At 56.2% G+C, this 21,211-nt stretch overlaps 1 protein-coding gene across 1 annotated transcript in view; it reads left to right on the top strand.

Moving 5' to 3' along the window:
* Positions 1–20,364, top strand: part of MYO7A (myosin VIIA) — a 45,834-nt gene extending 25,470 nt beyond the window's left edge. The window contains exons 14-29 of the mRNA XM_028500899.2: positions 2,789–2,926; positions 4,842–5,000; positions 5,421–5,513; positions 7,603–7,697; positions 8,968–9,052; positions 9,592–9,810; positions 10,273–10,380; positions 11,380–11,589; positions 11,976–12,179; positions 12,453–12,629; positions 13,053–13,142; positions 14,513–14,640; positions 17,063–17,189; positions 18,386–18,505; positions 19,046–19,219; positions 20,122–20,364. Of these exons, the coding sequence (XP_028356700.2) occupies positions 2,789–2,926; positions 4,842–5,000; positions 5,421–5,513; positions 7,603–7,697; positions 8,968–9,052; positions 9,592–9,810; positions 10,273–10,380; positions 11,380–11,589; positions 11,976–12,179; positions 12,453–12,629; positions 13,053–13,142; positions 14,513–14,640; positions 17,063–17,189; positions 18,386–18,505; positions 19,046–19,219; positions 20,122–20,364 (2,370 nt within the window). The remainder of the gene's footprint in view (positions 1–2,788; positions 2,927–4,841; positions 5,001–5,420; positions 5,514–7,602; positions 7,698–8,967; positions 9,053–9,591; positions 9,811–10,272; positions 10,381–11,379; positions 11,590–11,975; positions 12,180–12,452; positions 12,630–13,052; positions 13,143–14,512; positions 14,641–17,062; positions 17,190–18,385; positions 18,506–19,045; positions 19,220–20,121) is intronic.
* The last annotated feature ends 847 nt before the right edge of the window (positions 20,365–21,211 follow it).

Raw genomic sequence — 21,211 nt, 5'->3', positions numbered from 1 at the left:
CCTCCCGCCGCGGAGCACAGGCTCCGGACGCGCAGGCTCAGCGGCCATGGCCCACGGGCCCAGCCGCTCCGCGGCACGCGGGATCCTCCCAGACCGGGGCGCGAACCCGGTTCCCCTGCATCGGCAGGCGGACGCGCAACCACTGCGCCACCAGGGAAGCCCCCTGAATGCCTGTTATATGTCAGACATCGTCATATGTCCTGGGGACACAGTAGTGAACAAAACAGAAAGAAACCTCTGTCCTCGTGGAGCTTATGCTCTAGCAGAAGGAGGAAATAGTTAATAAGCAAATAAATAAGTGGATTACATAATGTCAGATGCTGACTTAGGAGATGGGGAAAAATGAAGGAGGGAAGGGTGCTGGTGGTGGAGCTTTGCAGTTTTGAATAGGGGATCAGGAAAGGCCTTACTGAGAGGTTGGTGAGGAAGTGAAGAAGCCAGCCACGTGCGTTCCGGAGGAAAAGCATCGCAGGGAGAGGGAACAACAGCAAGTGCAAAACCCTAAGGTGCTTTTTAAGCCCCAACCTGCCCTGGGAAGAGCATGGAGCCAGGGGTGGCTGGAAGGGAGGGAATAAAGTGGTGGAGAGGCTGGAGGTAACTGGGACCAGGTCCTGTGGGGTCTGTGGGTTCTTACAAAGGACCTTGGCATTCATGCTGAGTGAACTGGGGAGCCACTGAGGATTTTGAGCTGGCTGAGGGAGGGGAGACACGACTGGATTTGTGTTTTAACAGCCTCACTCACTCACTATCACTGTGTCGATAGTGGAGTGGAGGGCAGTGTGGAGAGTGGGCGACAGAAACAGGGAGACTGGTTTGGAGGTTATTGCAAAAACGAGAGAGCCATGCAGGCAGCTTGGACCAGGCTGACGGTGGAGGAAGTGCTAAGAAGGGGTCAGATTCTGGGTCCATTTTGGAGGTAGAGCCAATAAGATTTGCTGACATATTGGATATGAGAGAGGAGGAGTTGGGAATGGTTCCTAGATCTGTGGCTTGAGCAGGTGGACAATTTCTTGGAGCCCATGGATGCTAGCAACCAGTTCAGCACCACTTCAGTTCAGCAAAGTGTTGTTGATTGTTGCTGTGCCAGGCCCTGGGGCACAGCAGTAAACAAGGCAGACCCGCCTGTCCTCACGGGGCTCACAGCCCAGCAGGGAAGACAGACAGAAAGGAGTAGTTCCAGAGTGCTGATCGAAACCAAAGAAGGGTGTGTCCTATGTGTGTGTATGTTGTTTGTGTGTATTGTGCATGTGTGCATGCTCTGTGTGCTGTGTGTGCGGGTATGCTCTGTGTGTGTATTTCTGTGTGTGTGGTGTGTGTATGTGTGTTGTGTGTGTGTGTCGTGTGTATTTGTGGGTTGTGTGTGTACATGTGTGTCTGTGTATACATTTGTGTGTTATGTGTCTGTGTGTCTGTGTATGTGTGCTGTGTGTGTTGTGTGTCTGTGCTGTGTGTGCACACACGTGCTCCTGGCAAGGCCTTTAATGCAAGCTGGGTACAGCCCACACTGGACAGCTTCCCCCCCAATTGGGGGGTCACCCAGTGCTGTTGCTGGATCAGGTTCTGGGGCAGACTTGGGGGCTACAGACCTGACATTCACCCTACCCCAGTGCAAATACTCCTCAGCTTCTCTTGGCAAAATCCTAGAATATATTCCAGATAATACTAAAACAAAACATGGCAAATTTCAGAATAGCAAGCATTTGCTGTTTCTTGGCAAGTTTCATTTCGTTCCGGGGGCGTATGGTCTAACTTTAGAATGGGTTAAATGCCTCTCCCTTCCCCCACATATCTCACACATCGACATCTGCATCCTTGGTTTTTCGTGCTACAGGATATCAGATAAAATGATGACTCATTTAAAATATAAAATCTTAAAATAATAATCAAATTCACTAATAAAAAATCCTCACCCAAAAGAAATTGCCAGGAAAACAATAACATCAAAATGCTTTGGAATGGAATCTTGTTTCTGTGTTCACTTTCTTGGCCTGAGAGGTTCTGCTTCCTGTTTGTTTGTTGCTCAGGTCCTCCCCCAGGACCCCAACTCATTTCATAGTCTTCTGAGAGGGGGACCCCAACAGGGCAGGGAGATGCAGGGGGTCGCTGGCCGGCTCACCCAGAGAGTGGCTGGTGGAGCACGGGGCCCTTGGGCCTTGGTGCTGAACGGCGGCCAGAGGCCAGCTGTGTGCCTTCTTAGGAGGCTTATCTGGGTCTGCCCCGCCCCCCTGCTGCTGACCTGCTAATCCCACAGGGACGCCCTCCCAGGGCTGCTGTTTACTGAAACAGACTCTCGCAGCCTGCTCAGCTAGATAGATGGCAATATTCCCATTTAGGAGACTGAGGCTCAGTGCTGCTTAGTGACCTGCCTAAAATCACGGGACTCGGAGGTGGTGAGCCAGGGTTTGAATTTAGGTCTGTCTAACCCGTCTCTAGAGATGACCTCATCGTCCTGAGGCCACCAAGTCTGGCCACTCGTTTATGCTGGGAAGGGAGGATGGAGACTCAGAGAGGGGCTTCGTCTTGCCCAGAGTCAGCCAGCACACCAGGGCATGTGCCGCGCTCCCGGGCCCAGGATCGGGGAGGCTTCCCAGAAGGGGGTGCGTCTGGGATCCAAGCTCCAGCCCAGACCAGGCGGGTCACAGGAAAACCCATGTGCCTGGCCAGCCTGCTTCCTTGGGCGGCTCTCCCTCAGGCCCTTGACCAGTTGACCTCTCCCCTCCTGTTTCCCTTCCGGAGGGCTGGAGGGTCACGGGTCAGCCCCTCCCATCGCTGTGGTCCATCCCCCCAGGGCGCCGAGACCAGGAAGCGCTCGCCCACACTCAGCAGCCAGTTCAAGCGGTCGCTGGAGCTGCTGATGCGCACGCTGGGTGCCTGCCAGCCCTTCTTCGTGCGCTGCATCAAGCCCAACGAGTTCAAGAAGCCCATGGTGAGCAGCCCTGGCCTGGGAGGGGGCAAGGGGGCGGCAGATGGGGCCAGCCTGGGGGGTGGGAGGGGCTGGGCCGAAGGGGCAGGGTGGGCTGGGCCATGTGAGACTTTGTGCTCTGTGGGGAATGGCAGGGCCCCTGAGGGGCTTAAAGAGCAAAGTTCCTATTTACTGGAGGCAGCAGGTGCCCTGCAAAGAGCCTGGACTCTGTAGTAGTGGGCTCAAGCCAGATTCAAATCCCAACTCCAACACCTTCTCACTGGGTGACTGTAGACAAGTCACTTCATTCTTTCATGCCTCAGTTTCCTCACATATGGAAATGGGACTGATCATACCCACCTCCTGGGGGTATTCCATGCAATAATGCATGCAAACTGCCTGGCGCCTGGGGAGGCACTCAGCAAATGGCAGCTGTGTTTCTTGCTGTGGCCCTGACTTTGAAAGCCTTCTCTCCTTTGGTCCAGCCAATGACCACCTCCTCCTGGAACCCTTCCTGGATTCCTTTGACTGGTTGGGAACATTTTCGTTTTTGGCTTTTCTGAATAACATCTGTTGAGCCCTTTCTGTGTGTCTGGAGCAGAATGGATCGTCTCTCCACAGCCTCATTCAACCTTCCCAACAGCCCAGGAGGGAGGGACCTTTATGGCCCCATGTTTGAGATGTGGGACCAGAGGCTCAGGGAGGTTGAGGGGCTTGAGGCTGCAGATCCAGGACCCTGGGCCGCCCCTCCCTGGGAGCCCTCTCCTTCCCCAGCTCTGGGAGGTGTTGTTTACCACAAGCCTCTTCCCAGAGATAGGAGGGGGGAGGCCCAGGGGAAGCTGGGGCCTGAGGGTCTGGGGAGGGACGGAAGGCGGGAGGCCAGTACTGGGCCAGGGAAAGTGCCTGCGGGGAGAGGAAACAGGTGGCGGCAGCCAGCCTTCCGCATGCTAACTCTGTCCCCTGTCCCTTGCCTGGAAGCATTCCCCAGAGTGGGCTGGCAAGTCCCCCTGATCAGGACCGGGTCTTCAGGGGCGTGAGAGTCACAGAGGGACCCAGCGAGCTCCCCTCTAAGGCAGGAGGTCCAGGGGACCGAGGCCAGGGCCCTGTAGTTGGGCACCATCTCTCTTGCTCTCAGATGCCTCTGGAACCTTCTTTGGGCTGACCTCAGCATCTGTGGCCTGGCCCTTGGCTGCAGGACCTCCTCCCTGGGTCTCCTGCCTCCCTGCCTCCTGTCAGGAGGACTCCCGTCCTCCTCCCCACTGCAGTGAGAGACATGGTTCTCAAACACAAATCTGACCCGGTCACCTTCTGTTGCTTCCCTAGCCTGGCCTCTCAGGTCCTTCACAGCCCATCCACCAACCCTGCTGCTATCACAAAAATGACTTTGTGCCAATTAGAAAAATGTATCTCTTCCTTAAGGAAGGTACTTTGCTGTCAGCAGCCAGAAAGCTGTCTGAAAAACTATCAATCTAAGATGGCTATAATATGAAGGGGGACCCCTGGGGTTGTACAAGGCACCCACCACCTGCACAACCATAATCCTGGCATGGATTAGCCCCTCAGTCCCCATAAAATCCCCCAACATGTCCTGTGCTTTCAGGCTTGCTCACCTTTGCATGAGCTAGCCCCTCCAGCACCCTCTCTCCTGTCAGGGTTAGAGCAAAGGTCTTCCACGAAGCCCCCTCGAGATGTCCCAAGGGGAATTAAGCTGGCTGTCCTCTGTGCCCTAAAGCACTCAGCTCACCCCACATGAGGGCCTTATTCCGTGCTGCTCTCTGGGTTTGGACTGCAGAGCCACGTCTGGTCCCGCCTTTGCTCCTCATCTGCTGTGTGACCTTGGCCTCTCGGGGCCTTTGTCTGGGGCCAGGAAAATACAGAGCAGGGCTGGCCTCCCAGCAGGAGCCTCCAGCACTGACGCCCTTGGCTCCTTGCCTGGCAGCTGTTCGACCGGCACCTGTGTGTGCGCCAGCTGCGGTACTCGGGGATGATGGAGACCATCCGAATCCGCCGAGCCGGCTATCCCATCCGTTACAGCTTTGTGGAGTTCGTGGAGCGGTACCGAGTACTGCTGCCCGGCGTGAAGCCGGCCTACAAGCAGGTACGGAGCTGGGGGCATAGGCGGGCGGGAGGGAGGGTCCCAGCTCTGGGCTGGGCAAAGGCCCCAGTGTTCTCATTGGAACAGTGTGCTGGGCATGACATCAGCTCGGCCACCTCAGGTATGGCTGGGAAAATTGGGCTCAGGCAGTGGAGTGCATCTGAGAGCTTCCATCGCCACGCTCGGCTGGTGTGGACTTGACACATGTGGTGAGTGGGCCCTGGCTGTTAGCTGGAGGTGAGGGTTTTATGATCATCGGGCCGAGCTAAGGAGGAGAGTGAGGGTCAGAGAAGGCAGGGCCCGGCTGTGGCCACACAGAGTTAGGGCCAGAGCTGGAGCAAGAGCCCTGCCTCCCAGCCTTGGGAGGGACACCAGGTGGCCTTTCCACTGGTGGGGCCACCCATTCTCTTATGTACCCCCCAGGATGACCTTCGCGGGACATGTCAGCGCATGGCTGAGGCTGTGCTGGGCACCCACGATGACTGGCAGATTGGCAAAACCAAGATTTTTCTGAAAGTGAGCACGGCCTCTGAATCTGGCTGCCTTGGCAGGGCTGTGAACTCCCCGTCACGGTGGGAACAGGTCCTAGGGGTGTGCTATAGAGGAGGTGCTGCGCCGAATGGGGTCAGGGCTGGGCCTTTGTGATCCTCCTGCCCTGCAGCTGTGGCTGGTTGGAGCGGGTAGTGGAGGGGCAGTTGGTATTTGAGAGCATCTATGACCTGGAGGTGGGGCTGGAGCAGTGACCCTGGGTGAGGAAACCGAAGGCCAGAGGTGGGCTCATCAGGGAGGCCTGGATTCAGTCCTGACCCTGTGGTTGTCTGTCCTGGGAATTTGGGCAGGTCACTGGCCCTTTCTGAGCCTCATTTTCCCGTCTGTAAAATGGGATGTGCTTGTGGTAGGGGGCTCTTGAGTGTACCTTTGGTCCATTCCCTTTTTTCCTGCCAGGCGGGGCTCATGCTAGGCTGTGGTCGGCCGTGTGCTACTCACCTTGCTCTCTGGTGTCCCCGGGCCTGTTCCCGCGCTCCCCGAGCAGACACCTGGGGCCCTCTGTCTCCCACCACACCTTGGGCAGGGCTGGGAACAGGAAGCTGGGCCAGGGGAGCTTGCTGGAGCTGGCGGAGACGGGACAGCTAGAGCAGGGACAGCGTGAGCGCTGGCTTCTCCATGTCCATTTCTGCTGTTCTAGATTTCTGGCTGTCCTGGGTGATGGGGCAGGGCTCCTTCCTCTGCATAGGGTGGGCCCAGGCAGACCAGGACAGCTGGGGAGAGGGAACGGGGGAGCCAGCCCTGCGCTGGAGGGAGTCCTGGGGTCTAGTCTAATTCCTCCCTGGCTGAGGGGCCTGGGCTAGTGCCTTCATCTCTCTGAGCCTTCATTTCCTCATCGGAAAAATGTGTTGACTGTTCCCTGCCTGTGTGTCTCACAACTGTCGCCTGGAGAGCACGTTCCGTGGGCCAGGCCCCACTGGGGGCTTTTTGTCCATCATCACTCACTTAGTCATCACAGCAACCTGTGAGGTAGAATTATTATGCCCGTTTCAGAGGCTTAGCACGTAGAGGTGAGGTGCCCATGGTCAGGCGCTGCCCTGGAGTGGAGAGCAGGGCTTCCAGACTGTGGTTCTGATGCCCAGCCCACGTGGGTAAGGGAGGGAAGGCAAGCAGCACGATGGCATCTAGTGCCAGAGACATCATTGTCCACATCCTCCACATCCTCACTTTTCTGGGCTCTTCAGAAACCAGTAGTGGTTTCCAGACCCCAAACATCTGCTTCTCATTCATTCACTCACTCGTTCAGAAAGCCTTGACTGAGTAGCCCCTCTGTGCTGGGCCCTTTCCCCAAGTGATGTGTCCTGTGATTATCTGATGGATGTTCCTCCCCCACCAGACTGAGATTCCCAAGGGCAGGGCCCAGGTCTGCCTGGTTCATTGCAGCCTCACCCCAGCACCTAGCACATGGCTGGCACATGGAGATATTTGATTCATGTATTGAACGCACCATGAGTTTTGTCCAACTGGAGTGAGGGTTAGGGGCTCAGGGGTGAGAAGGAGAGGGGGCTGGAGAAGTGGGCAGGGCCTGATGGTAGAGGACCTGGGTGCCAGGGGAGGAGACCAGGCTTGACCCCGGGAGCCAGTGGCGTATCTCTGTGAGATCTGTCCTTGAGGGAAGGCCAGAGGGGGAGCAACAGAGGACAGGAGACTGGTTAGGAGGCTGTTTCTAAGATCCTAGAGAGGAACGGTGGTGGCCTGGCTCAGGCCAGGGTCTGATGTGACAGAGACACCTAGAAGAGCTGGGACTTGGGTAGAGATGGCCATAGGATGAAGCCAGTGTGTGTGCGTGTTGGGCCCCCGACTCCATGCAGTCAAATTAGGCCCCTCCTGCTCCGTTTGTCCCTCCCAGGCCTCTGGCATCCACCATGACAGTACCTGTCTGTACTTGTGGCTGTGAGAGGCTTCCCCGTGGGACCAGAGCAGGGTTGGGAGCCTTTGGGGCCCAACTGAGCCCTAGACCTGGGCTCTGAGTGAAGGAAGAGGGGGCCCACCTGGGGCGGCCTCAGCTCTGGGACTGGAGAGGTTGGTAGGGGCGCCGCTCAGGAGCTCTGCCCTCCAGGACCACCACGACATGCTGCTGGAGGTGGAACGGGACAAGGCCATCACTGACAGAGTCATCCTCCTCCAGAAGGTCATCCGGGGGTTCAAAGACAGGTTCGTGCCTGGACCAGCTCTTCCCCACCTCAGCCCGCATGTGTGTGTGTGTGTGTGTGTATGTGTGTGTGTGTGTGTGTGTGTGTGTGTGTGTGTGTGTGTGTGTGTGTGTGTGTGTGTGTGTGTGTGTGTGTGTGCGCGTGTGCGTGTGCTTGGCTCACCTCTGTTCCTCCCATGTGAACACGGAATAAACACCCATGTGCACACACAGAAACACACACACACACGTGCACAGCATGCACACAGGGTCATGCGAACAGGGTTGAACACTCAGGCACGGGGACCCATCTGTGCCGCCGTGCCCAGTAACACAGTACCCCCACTGACACACAGGCTTGCACACGTGGGTACATGAGGCACACAAGTGGACCTTCTGTTGGTCTCAGATGCCTGATGAAATTTCCCAAAGAGGAAATCTGAGATTTTGTGAGTTACAAAGTGTGTCCCATATTCCATGTAAGGGGCATGTGTACAGCTGTGTCAGTTCACAGATGGGCAGGGCTGACTCTGGAGTGTGATTCAGGCTCCACAAAAATCCCACAGCCTGCATCTTTTGCAGTTCATCTGGTCACTCCCTTCCTCTATCCGTCTACCCACTTGTCCATCTGTCTAGCCATCCTTTGTCCATCCATCCACCTGTCTGTCCATCAACCTGTCCGCCCCCTCCCACGGCTGTGCCCTCGTTTGTGCGTGTATCCAGGAATTGGCTTGCTGGCTCACCCACACTGACATAGCCATCCTTCACTCCTCCCTTATTTATTTCTACGTTCAGGAGACACCTGCTGTTTGATGTGTGGTCTCTTGTCCTCCATCAGGTTGAAGGTGACTGTCAGCCTGTAGAAGCTGCCTAGTGTACACAGGGAACAGCATGGTGCTCACTCAGTCAGAAGACCAGGGCCCCAGCCCCAACCTCATCAAGTCTCAGTTTCTTCACCTATAAAATGAGGGAGTTAGATAGTCAGTAATAAGTGATGTTTACAGTTTTCAAAGTGTTTAATCTTTATTTACTGACTACTCATACATTTATTCATGAGTAACCTTCTGAATGTCCACCTTACTGGGTTTATGTGACAAGGCTGTGAGACAGGCAGGGCAGGTATTATTCTGCCCATTTTGCAGATGAGGAAGCTGAGGTGCAGAGAAGTTATATGCCTTTGCCCAAGGTCATGGAGCCAAGGAGACACAGAGCTGGGACTCAGCCCTGCTCTCCTAATTCCAAACCCCACCCGGACCCTGGCAGAGGTCCTCCTGCATCATACTGCTGTTTTAGGTCCAACTTCCTGAAGCTGAAGAATGCTGCCACGCTGATCCAGAGGCACTGGCGGGGCCACAACTGCAGGAGGAACTACGGGCTGGTGAGCCTCCTCGAGGGAGCTGCTTGTTGCCTCACGAAGCCTTTGAACCTGGCCCTGTTGCCATAGCAGCAGGACTTACCTGCTTGCGGGGCCTGGCTGACCTCTTGTCACCCTGCCAGCCCCTACCATTCCTCCAGCCCAAAGTCCGAGTCTGGTTTTTGCAGCTCTCCCTATCTGGTCAGCAATGTTTGTGCTTTTCTTCTGGAATGTTTTGGTGGGTGATGAGCACCTGGGTTATTAAACACCTCAGAGGGGGCCAGGAACGGGTGTGTCACATGGACCTCTGTGAAGGAACTGGCCTTGGGGCTGGGGAGGTGGACAAGAAGGAGGCCCACTCCTGCTCTGAGGATGGGAGTCTCCTGGGGGGTCCGCATCTCAGGGGAAGCCAAGGCCACTCCCTGGGAAACTTTGGTCTGAGAGGAGACAGTTGTGCCTTCGGGGCATGCAGGTTGGAGAGTGGAGCCCGGGGCAGTGACCTCCACGGGCAGGGTTGGTCTGGAATCAGGGCAGTGGTTCTGAGCAGGTGGCCATCTTTGCAGATGCGGTTGGGCTTCTTGCGGCTGCAGGCCTTGCACCGCTCCCGGAAGCTGCACCAGCAGTACTGCCTGGCCCGCCGGCGCATCATCGGGTTCCAGGCCCGCTGCCGCGCCTACCTGGTGCGCAAGGCTTTCCGTCATCGCCTCTGGGCTGTGATCACCGTGCAGGCCTACGCCCGGGGCATGATCGCCCGCAGGCTGCACCGGCGCCTCAGGGCTGAGGTAAGGGTCCCAGGTCCACAGCAGCCACAGCTCTGAGCCCTGTGACAGCTGTGTCCTCCGAGGGGTGCTCTTCCACCTCAGGCAGACATATCGCCCCCCACGTGTGGCCTGAGCCTGTCGGGGGCTGGGGATGTAGGGCTCTACCTCTTCAGAGGCATGCACAGGACTGGACCCTCATTTCCCTCTTTCCAGCCAGGGGCAGGGCAGGGGCCTAGTCCCTGTTGTGACTCTTCGGGAGGCCAAGGTGAACCTGCTTTGGCTTTGGTATCAGCGGTGCCCCCAACCCGCCTTGGCACCTGGAGGGTTTCTCATGTGCCTCAGTTTCCCTCTACCAAATTATTTGGCAAAGTCATTCCCAGTCCCAGAACTCAGCCGGGGTGGGGTGGGGTGGGGTCGAGCTGGCGGGAAGCACCGTGAGGGTCACACACGGTTTGGTGTGCACCCTGCCGCCCCCTCCCCCAGTACCTGCGGCGCCTGGAGGCTGAGAAAATGCGGCTGGCAGAGGAGGAGAAGCTCCGGAAGGAGATGAGCGCCAAGAGGGCCAAGGAGGAGGCTGAACGCAAGCATCAGGTGAGCTGGGGATGTGCCGACTCCTTAGACATCCATTCACTGGTTCAGCAGCCCTCAGCCAACACCGGCCGTCCAGCCTCTGTCCACGCGACCTTCCTTCCTTCGTGCGCTGGGTGCCTGTTCTGTGTCAGGCCAGGCCAGAGGGCTGTGGCTCCAGAGCAGAGCGAGTGGGTCCAGGCCCTCAGCTGTGTTGTAACAGGATAAACAGCCTGAGCCGGGGTGGGAACCCCCAGTCATGTGTGGCTACTGAGCACTTGAAAGGGAAAGGCATTATTAGTGCAAAATACACACTTGATTTTTTTTTCTTTTTGGCCACGCAGCGAGGCTTGCGGGATCTTAGTTCCCCGACCAGGGATCGAACCCGGGCCCACAGCAGTGAAAGCACTGAGTCCTAACCACTGGACTGCCAGGGAATTCCCAATTACACCCTAGATTTTGAAGACTCAGTTTAAAAAAAAAAAAAAGAATATAAAATAGTACTATTTTTTTAATATTAATTACATGTCAAGATAATACTTTGGAAATATTGGGTTAAATGAAATACATTATTAAAGTTGATCTAACCTATTTTTTAAAAAAACTATTTTGAATGTAGCCACTACATACATGGCTTGCATTATATTTCTATTGGACAGTGGTGGTCTAGAGCCTATACCCAGTGGCTCTTGGATTTTTGGGTTGGTGTGGTCCCTTTCGGGTGGGGAGACCTGAGCAGGCTTCCTGGAGGAGGTCGTCACAGCTGAGCCTCGAGGCAGGCAGGTGACATTACTGTCTGAGCTTGTTGTGAGCTGTCTCTGGCTCAGCACCAGGCATCTGTCTGCAATGGGCTGTGAGGGCTGAGCAGGTGTGTCCCAGGGTGGAGAGGCCCGAGGCTCCGTCCTTCCCAGCGGTCAGGAGGGCCCCAAGGAGGTTGGGACTCTGGCCTGGCTGCTGCAGGGGCTCCCGTGGGCTCCCCACGGGGGGCTTGCTCCCTGACGCTGCATCACCCCCACCTCGCAGGAGCGCCTGGCCCAGCTGGCCCGTGAGGACGCAGAGCGGGAGTTGAAGGAGAAGGAGGAGGCTCGGCGGAAGAAGGAGCTCCTGGAACAGATGGAGAGGGCCCGCCACGAGCCCATCAATCACTCGGACATGGTGGACAAGATGTTTGGCTTCCTGGGGACTTCGGGCAGCCTGCCAGGCCAGGAGGGCCAGGCACCTAGTGGTTTCGAGGTACCAAGCTGGGGAAGGGGCTGGGACAGGCCCCAATGTGGTGCCGTCCCTCCTCTTGTGCCCCTCTGTGTTAAAGTCCACGTGGTCCCCTCTGAGAGGAAGGCAGCTGTGATGACCTGGGACGGGGCTGCAGTCCCAGGCCCTGTCCAGCCACCAGCCTGCCGTATGACCTTGGGCCAATGACTGTCCCTCTCCAGGGCCATTCACAAACCTTTATTCATTCATGTGTTGAGGATCTACCTTGCACTGGGCTCTGTCTGGGGCGTGAACGGAATGAACAGCGCCCTACACTTCTGGAGGAAGAGCTGGCCCTACAGGGACAGGCTGGGGGACAGCAGCCCAGCCCCATTTGCCCCTATGGCAGGGAACCCCTTTTGTCTCCCCAGGACCTGGAGCGCGGGCGGAGGGAGATGGTGGAGGAAGACCTGGATGCGGCCCTGCCCCTGCCTGATGAGGATGAGGAGGACCTCTCCGAGTATAAATTCGCCAAGTTCGCTGCCACTTACTTCCAGGGCACGACCACGCACACGTACAACCGGCGGCCGCTCAAGCAGCCACTGCTGTACCACGACGATGAGGGCGACCAGCTGGTGAGGGCTGGGGCTGTCTGTGCTGGCAGCGCGGGTGCCAAGGGGCTGGGTTCCAGCTGTGCAGGGACCTGGGCTGACTTCATCCCGCACCCAGCCTGCGGCCGGGCCACAGGGCAAGGCCCCGAGGAGCACCCACAAGGCACTCAGCTCAGTGGTCCTCCTCCGGTTGGCGGGAGTGGGGTTCTCCAGCCTCTCCCCCACCCCTGGGTCATTTTGATGGCTTTAGCGACATCCTGCGCTCAGGCTTTCTGACTGGCATGGGTCTGTCCCCAGGCGGCCCTGGCGGTCTGGATCACTATCCTCCGGTTCATGGGGGACCTCCCTGAGCCCAAGTACCACACGGCCATGAGTGACGGCAGCGAGAAGATTCCTGTGATGACCAAGATTTATGAGACTCTGGGCAAGAAAACATATAAGAGGGAGCTTCAGGCCCTGCAGGGCGAGGGCGAGGTGAGTCCCAGGTGACCTCTGGCCACGGTCCCTTCCAAGCCATCCCCAGCCTTAAGGTCCTCAGAAGAAGAAGCATCCTAAAATTTGCCTCTGCCTCACCTCGCTGACCCCTGGCCTCCTCTGTCTACACCTGGGAACGAATAGTGTGAGCTTGATATAAACTGTAAAGTGCTGACCACGATTGAGGCCACGTGGCAGGGCAGATGGGCTTTGCAGTCAGAGCCAGCTTCAATTTTGACTTGTTGGGAGGCGGTGGGTGGGTTACTACACTTTTCAGTCTCAGTTTTCCCATTTGTCACTTGGCTGATGGGCTGGGGTGGTACACGTTAGTGTGGAGGTGAGACAGTTCTAATCACATTGTCAACTGCTCTTGTCATTACTTTCGGTCCAGTCGTTTGACTCTGACCCCAGTTTGTCCGGCAGGCCCAGCTCCCTGAGGGGCAGAAGAAGAGCAGCGTGAGGCACAAACTGGTGCACTTGACCTTGAAGAAGAAGTCCAAACTGACAGAGGAGGTCAGAAAAGACCCTGCACGGCCTTGGTGGCCCAGGCTGGGGCAAGGCTGGGCTAGGGACCAACAGGGAGGGGAGTGGAGTGGATACTGCCTGTCCTCAGGGGACCAGGATGGCCAGCAGGACAGCGTTGGATATGATCAGGCAGACAGGATGTAAGGAAGAGGGCGCTGTGCTCAGGCTGGGGTCGGTCAGGGAGGCTTCCCGGAAGATGGGCCACGAGAGCTGGGGAGGGCTGTAGTGGCAGATGGTGAGAGGGAGGACATGCCAGGGCATGGACCCTTTGCCTTTGATCCAGGGACCTTTTAGCCGATGAGAACTTTTCTGTGGGATAAGAGTGCCCACGGGGCATTAACACTATTAGTTTGTTTGTCATTCCTTTAGTCACCTTGTGTTTTCTGAGCGCCGTCCTGGCCCATTGCTCCAGGACTGTCCAGGCCGGGAGGGCCGACAGACACAAACTAAGGCGTTCACGGTGCAGAGGGACTGGTTCCTCCACGCCCCTGCTTTTGTGCACACACGTCCGTCTGCCTAAAATTCCTCCTTCCTCTTCTGTGCCTGGGGGGGTCACCTCCTCCAGGAAGCCTTCCCGTCTACAGCAGAGTCAGGCTGCTCCTCCTGGGCTTCCTCAGCCTGCTTTGTCTTTGTCCTCATTTTGTCCCCCACCTGAGGCTCACATCCAGTCTTGTAGCTACGTTACCCCAGATTTGAGTCCCAGCTCTGCTGCTCGGTATCCAGGGCACCCAGGGAAGAAAATGCCTGCTAGTGGCTTCCTGGGATGTTGGTGTGAGAGGATGGCTGTGGGTGCTCAGCAGACATGAGGACCTCCCACACCCCTCCCGCCTGCAGGGGCATGCTCCCGCCACCCACCCTTTCACCCACTCCACGTCTCTGGGCAGAGCGCGGGGCTGGCGCTGTGGCCCACGTGAAACCAGAGAGGAAAAGCCCATCTATAAGAACCCAGGCCCAAGGCTATTCACACAGGAGCCAGGGAGTTACTGACAGGTGACGGTGGCCGGGTGTTTGGAACCCAGGTGTACTCTGGGTGTCGGAGTGGTGTGTGGCACACCTCAGAGAGATAGATAGGGATCCCATCAGGAGTCAGAGGAGCAGGCCCCTGGCCTGGCTGAGGGGACTTCCCTGGGGTAGGGCTGGGGCTAGATGTCAAGGAGGCTGCAGAGGAGCCTTATCCCCAGAAGCGCGGAGCACCGGGCCAGGCATCCACCCAGCATCTGTTCTGCACGGGCGGGGGTATCACAGTGGTGGGGAGCCAGCTCTCCGGCCACTGCCAGGATTCTGCTCTCCGGGGGGGGTGGGCAGACTCAGGCAAGCAGCAGGGCCCCGGTCAAGCCTTGCCCCTCCCTGTGGCCCAGGTGACCAAGAGGCTGCATGACGGAGAGTCCACGGTACAGGGCAACAGCATGCTGGAGGACCGGCCCACCTCCAACCTGGAGAAGCTGCACTTCATCATTGGCAACGGCATCCTGCGGCCAGCACTCCGGTCAGTGCCTGAGGGACAGGGGCACAGGGAGTGGGCAGCTATCAGGGGAGGCATCCCGCACTTCCAGACCTGAAAGGCTTTTGTTGGCTGAGTGGTAGCTCTGTCACTTTAGCAACTGATTAAGCTCAGCAGGCCTGGGTTTAGCTCTGCTGCTAGCTGGTTGTGTGACCTTGGTAGAGTGATTTCAGCTCTGTAAGCTTCAGTTTCTTCATCTGTAAAGATGGAATAATAAAAGTACCTACCTTGTAGGCTTGTGGGCAGATAAAACTATGGAAAGCGTGACACAGGACCTACACAGTGGGCACTCAGTAAACGGTAGCTGTTGTTAGCATTATCTGACATGCATCTTCTGCTGTAACCCTGTCCCTGCCGGCACCTTCGGTGTACCCAGCCCAGGCCCGTGGTCAGGGTTACTGTGGTCAGAATGCCTGGGATCCTGCAAGGGGCTCCTTCCCCACCCAGGCCCAGGAGAGGCCTTTGCTCAGGTCCCTGGGGTGTTGGGGAGGAGCTGGGATGATCCATGACTTTCCAGGAGCAATTACGGAATCAACTCAGCTGCATCAGTGGAGGGAAAACAGATAGGGCTTCTCTGAGAACTCCATCTGCACGGGATGGCTGGTTAGGAGAGCTGATCCCGTGAACTTGTGTGTGCTGGCTGGGAGGACAGCAGGATGGGGCGGGTGGGGAGGTCAAGTGTCATTTTCTCAATGGGAGACATGAGGTCCAGAGAGGAAGAGGTTTTCCTCCCTTTCATTGCTCCTCGAGGCCCAGTGACTACCTCGCTCGCCAGAGATGTAGCACTTGGGGCCGCCAGCCTCCAGGAAGAAAAGGTGGCTGCCCAAGGTATGTTTAGGGGCAAGAATTTGCCTCCCAGTTATCTCACCATCAGACCTAAAGGGGTACTTCTAGAGAGCACTGTGCCAGGAGCCCTGGACCGTTAGAAGGCTGGGGTGCCAACTCCCTGAGGGACCATGGCTAATCCCTCCCTCCTCTTGGCCTCCGTCTACCTGTCCATGAATCGAACGGGGTCAGGGGCTCCCAGCTACAGGTGATAGTTGTCACTGGTCTGTGGCAAGATGGGAAAAATAAGGATGTTTCTAAATTTGACCTTTTTAAAGCACTGTTCTTTGTTCTGAGATTTTGCCCTTCCTACTTTTTGGATATTAAAATTACATTTGTTTTATAAAATGATTGTGATATAGATAGTGGGCAGGTGCTGTGTGTGTGGTGTGTGTGTTTTGTTTTGTTTTTTTTTTTTTTGCCCTACGTGGGCCTCTCACTGTTGTGGCCCCTCCCTCCCGTTGCGGAGCACAGGCTCCGGACGCGCAGGCTCAGCGGCCATGGCTCACGGGCCCAGCCGCCCCGCGGCATGTGAGATCTTCCCGGACCGGGGCACGACCCCGTGTCCCCTGCATCGGCAGGCGGACTCTCAACCACTGCGCCACCGGGGAAACCCGTGTGGTGTGTTTTAAATGTCCTTGTTGTCTTGATAATAAGTTAGCAATGTCCACAATTTATTTTGAGGTTGCATTGGTCCATGAGCTCTCAAAATTGGGGAGCCACTGAATTAGATACCTGCCCTTCAGAGAGGGAAGAACAGCAGTTAGTGACCCCTGGTGGTCACTCCATCTTTGTGGGTCCCGCCCTTGGCCCTGAAGGGGGCATGCAGCATCTTCACAGCTGCAGCTAGGCTCGCATCTCCTGGGGTTTTACTGTGCTGGGCACCGTGCCAGGTGCTGTATAAGCCTTGGCTCATTTTTCTTCACAGGATTCCTGTAAGGAAGGGGTGGTATCATTTCCCTTTAAAATGAAACAAAACGAAAAACTACCTTCATTGCTTTAATCTGATTACAAAAGTAAAGCATGGCCATTTAAATATTCAAATATTATAGCACTATATCAAGAGAACGTCAGAGTCCCTACTCATTCCATCCCCCAGAGAAACTCCCCAGCTGTCTTTCCTGTTTCTGCTCTGCCATGTACCATTAGTAGAAATTGTACCTGCTGCCGTGTCTGTGGGCTAGGCTCAGAGGTGAACTCACCTGCCCAGGCCGTGCAGCTTGGTGAGGGATGGGGCACGGGGGGAGCCTGTGCTTCTCATCAAAGTGGTCACCAGTGACTGGGGCCACTGTGCCCAGGAGCAGGGTATGCACCACCCTCTGGATCATGGGGCCCCGGCCGTGGACTCTGGGTTGGAGTCAGGAACGTGCGTGCTTCATGCCTGATGAGCCTATCTCCAAAGCCAGACCCTCTCCAGTAGCCGCAGAGCCCTGGGCTCAGCCTTCCCCACCTGGCCTCACCTGCCTCCTCCCAGGTGGTCTCTGGCAAGTGGGAGAGCAAGCATCCTACCTGCTGCTGGGAGGGGTGGGGCTTTCCCTCTGAGGCAGTGTGTCTCCCGTCCTTGACACCCCCGCCTGCCTAGGGATGAGATCTACTGCCAGATCAGCAAGCAGCTCACTCACAACCCCTCCAAGAGCAGCTATGCCCGGGGCTGGATCCTCGTGTCTCTCTGTGTGGGCTGCTTCGCCCCCTCTGAGAAGTTCGTTAAGGTAGGGGAGGCTTTGGGCCTCCGGGGTTGGGAAGGGGAGCCACGCCCGGTCCCTGGGGTTGAGGGGCAGAGCACGGGGAAGAAACTCAGAGGGGCTTGGCAATGAGGCCCTGCCCGGGTCATCTCCTCCCAGGCCTCCCCACCTCCGCAGGGCCCATCTTCCTGGCCCCCTCCTCCTGGGTACCCACCACTGCACTCTATCTCCTCTGAGCCCCATTTTATTTATGCGGATGCTGAGTTTGACAACAGCGCCCCCTAGACCCTCCACATGCTGGTCTGAAGCACTTCCGTTCATCTCAGGCCCTTTCGTGACTGCTCCTTAGTGTCAGGCCCTGGGTGCTGGGGACACAGAGGCAGAGCAGGTGCCAGCTGGATCAACCCAGCTGGTCAGCACTGTGAAGAGGGAGGGCTCAGGGAGGTGGGCCCTGGAGGAAGAGGAGCAGTTAAGCTGGGTGAAGGGGGCTATGGTGTGTGGGGTGAGGCAGGAGGTGCAGCTGAGACTAGACAGGGCCGGATCATGGTGGCCGTGCTGCCAAACGTGAGGGAGGTGGACTTGATCTGGAGGACAGTGGGGAGCCCTGGAAAGCAGAAGAGGGATGTGGATGGATGGGCCTTGAGGAGCAGGTTCAGAGTGTGCGTGGAGGGACCAGAGGCAGGAGACCCGGTGAGGCTGCTCTGATGGTCCGGGTGTTACCGACCCGGGTCCTCTTTAATCAATAGAAGTTGACAAGAGGTCAGACGAGAAATTCAGGCAAGCTTTACAGGGGCTCGTGCTGCTTTAGCTCGAGGGAGTGAGAACAAGAAACAGGTGTCCTTGCTTACTGCCTGAGCGGGGGCGGGCTGGTGCCTTAAATGAGGTGAGGGCGGTGGCGGATTGGTGGGTCGGGCTGGCGGGGCGCCTTAGGTGGTCTGCCCACCCCCTTGGTGGTGCTGTGTGCAGGGGTCATGGGCAGTTCCCTGCTTTGGCTCCTGGCAGTTGGTTTGTGGCCTTTTTGTATCTTATTGTTCATAATTGCCCTGACTGCACATGTGTGCAGTTTTTAGTCCCTTTTGATTTCTTTGTAGTTTGTTGCTGGAGGAGACATTTGTCCAGGTGCGAGCACTCCGGTAGAGGGTCCCAGGTCCCAGACTATCTCACAGGTGGGGAGGCCGAGGGAGGCTGGAGCGGGGCCCCCTCAGCTGGTCCTCTGTCCGTAGTACCTGCGGAACTTCATCCACGGGGGACCACCTGGCTACGCCCCATACTGTGAGGAGCGGCTCAGGAGGACCTTTGTCAATGGGACACGGACACAGCCACCAAGCTGGCTGGAGCTGCAGGTGTGGCCCCCAGGCGTGTGTGTGTGTGTGTGTCACCAGTGCACCCCAGTGCCCCAGAAACATTGCCTACTTGGGGATTCTGTGGTCATTAAAGCACCCACCCTCAAGTTCTGGAATCTCAGGCCTACTGGAATGGGAAAGCCCACAGTGGTGATGACTCCCATCTGCTGGCTTTAGAGTCAAAGTGACTTGGGCAGGGGGTTTCCTCTGTGTCTCAATGGCTTCATCTGCAACATGACAATAAAGATATTCATTTCACAGGGTCTCGTGATGGTTACATGACAGGAGGGCAGAAGCCCCTGCATGTGGCAAAGCCCAACCACCCAGCCCTAGTGCCCCACCTCAGGGACCCTGAAGGTCCTTTCAGGGTGGGGAGCACAGCAGGGCTCCCTGAGCACCTGTGACCAGGGACAGCCAATGCGCCGTGGGATGCTGAGGTCCGAGGGCTCCAACCCCATAGGGAGCAGGGAGCCAGGAGCTCAGAGGGAGCGAGATGTTCTGAAGTGAAAGGATTCCCACAAACCCTTGGATCACTTTCAGGCCACCAAGTCCAAGAAGCCCATCATGTTGCCTGTGACGTTCATGGACGGGACCACCAAGACCCTGTTGACAGACTCGGCAACCACGGCCAAGGAGCTCTGCAAAGCGCTAGCCGACAAGACCTCACTCAAGGACCGCTTCGGGTTCTCCCTCTACATCGCCCTGTTTGATAAGGTGAGGCTGGTCCTGATGCCCCTCCTCCTGGCGCCCCCAGGGCCACCCACCAGCTCCCACCCCAGTGCTGCCACCTACTGGCTCAGGTGCCCTTGCGCGGTTACTGACCTTCCAGGGCCTCAGTTTCCTCCTCACAGGTTACCAGTGGTAACCCTGGTCCTGCCCCAGCTCCTTAGGATCATGGAGAGGTCCTAAGCACCTAAAGAGAAACCCAACAGCACACTGGTGATTGAAATCCAGGGCTCACTGCAGTCGTATGTGCGCAGGTGGATTCAATCCTCTGCTGGTGACAGAAGAAGAATATGGCATAGAGAGAGAGCAACTGGCTCGCTGAGATTCAGTTTTCCCATTTGCAAATGGGCATATGATTCCTTATCAGGTTGCTATGGTAGTTCCTCTTCACTTGTTACTGACCACCCAGAGTGTATACCTCCCGGGGCACATCTGGGCTTGGAATCTTCTCTGCTGAGCTGGCCCTGGGAGTGGGTGATTTTGCCTCCACACCCAGCATCACCACCCACAGCAGAGGTGACCCTCAGCCCTCACCCCTCACCCCAGCAGGTCCAGCGATAGGAACATGTTGTCTGATGCCGTTTGCATGGACTTTTCTCACCAACAGCTGCCTCCCGTGTTTTCAGCGGCCATTTGTCCATCAGAGTTTCACCAAAGGCTTGTACTAGGAAATGGGAACTCTCACATGGCTGTGTCAGCTCAGAGCCCATGAGCTAGGATCCAGGGGTCCCATGCTGGTCTGCCTCCTGGGTGACCTGGGCAAGCCCCTCCTCTCTCTGAGCCTTGGTTTTCCATCCGAATGAGAACAGATGGCACAGTCAGTGGCTCCTTGCAGTCCTTCCTGGCCTGCTCACCCTTCCGCTGGGTGACCTCCAGCCCTGTGCCGGCAGGTGTCCTCCCTGGGCAGTGGCAGCGACCACGTCATGGACGCCATCTCCCAGTGTGAGCAGTATGCCAAGGAGCAAGGCGCCCAGGAGCGCAACGCCCCGTGGAGGCTCTTCTTCCGCAAGGAGGTCTTCACTCCCTGGCACAACCCCTCAGAAGACAATGTGGCCACCAACCTCATCTACCAGCAGGTGGTGCGAGGGGTCAAGTTTGGGGAGTACAGGTGTGAGAAGGTGAGTGAGAGCTAATTTTCTGGCTGAGCTTGTTTGGTCAAGTTACCTGTGTGCTGAATTGGGCTGAGTGTTGCTGCCCTTGACTCACCATCAGCGAATGTGGAGGTTAGCCAGATGGAGGCTGGGCATTATCTAGGCTTCTCTTGGATTTAACACGATCTATAGGAGCAAGGGCTTTGAACAGTAGACTGAATTCTGCAAGTAGGAGGTGTTCCTGCTTTGCTGCAGTGACTGTACATGCTTCAGAACTTGCTGTATTGTTCTTTTTTTTTTTGACCTCTTTAGATCACTTATTTAATTTATTTATTTGTGGAGTATATTTGATTTACAATGTTGTGTTAGTTTTAGGCCCATCCATGTTGCTGCAAATGGCATTATTTCATTCTTTTTTATGGCATCATTTGCAAATATTTTCTCCTATTCGGTGGGTTGTCTTTTCATTTTCTTTATGACTTCCTTTGCTGTGCAAACCTTTTAAGTTTAATCAGGCCCCATTTGTTTATTTTTGTTTTTATTTCCATTATTTTAGGAGACGGGTTGAAAAAGATTTTGCTTCAATTTATGGCAAAGAGTGTTCTGCCTATGTTTTCCTCTAAGAGTTTTATAGTATCCAGTACATTTAGGTCTCTAATCCATTTTGAGTTTATTTTTGTGTGTGATGGGCCCATCCATGTTGCTGCAAATGGCATTATTTCATTCTTTTTTATGGCATCATTTGCAAATATTTTCTCCTATTCGGTGGGTTGTCTTTTCATTTTCTTTATGACTTCCTTTGCTGTGCAAACCTTTTAAGTTTAATCAGGCCCCATTTGTTTATTTTTGTTTTTATTTCCATTATTTTAGGAGACGGGTTGAAAAAGAT

Source organism: Physeter macrocephalus, chromosome 16, assembly GCF_002837175.3.
Source record: "Physeter macrocephalus isolate SW-GA chromosome 16, ASM283717v5, whole genome shotgun sequence".
Lineage (NCBI taxonomy): Eukaryota > Metazoa > Chordata > Mammalia > Artiodactyla > Physeteridae > Physeter > Physeter macrocephalus.
Note: the sequence above shows the minus strand (reverse complement) of the source record. Positions and strands in the feature narration are given on the sequence as shown.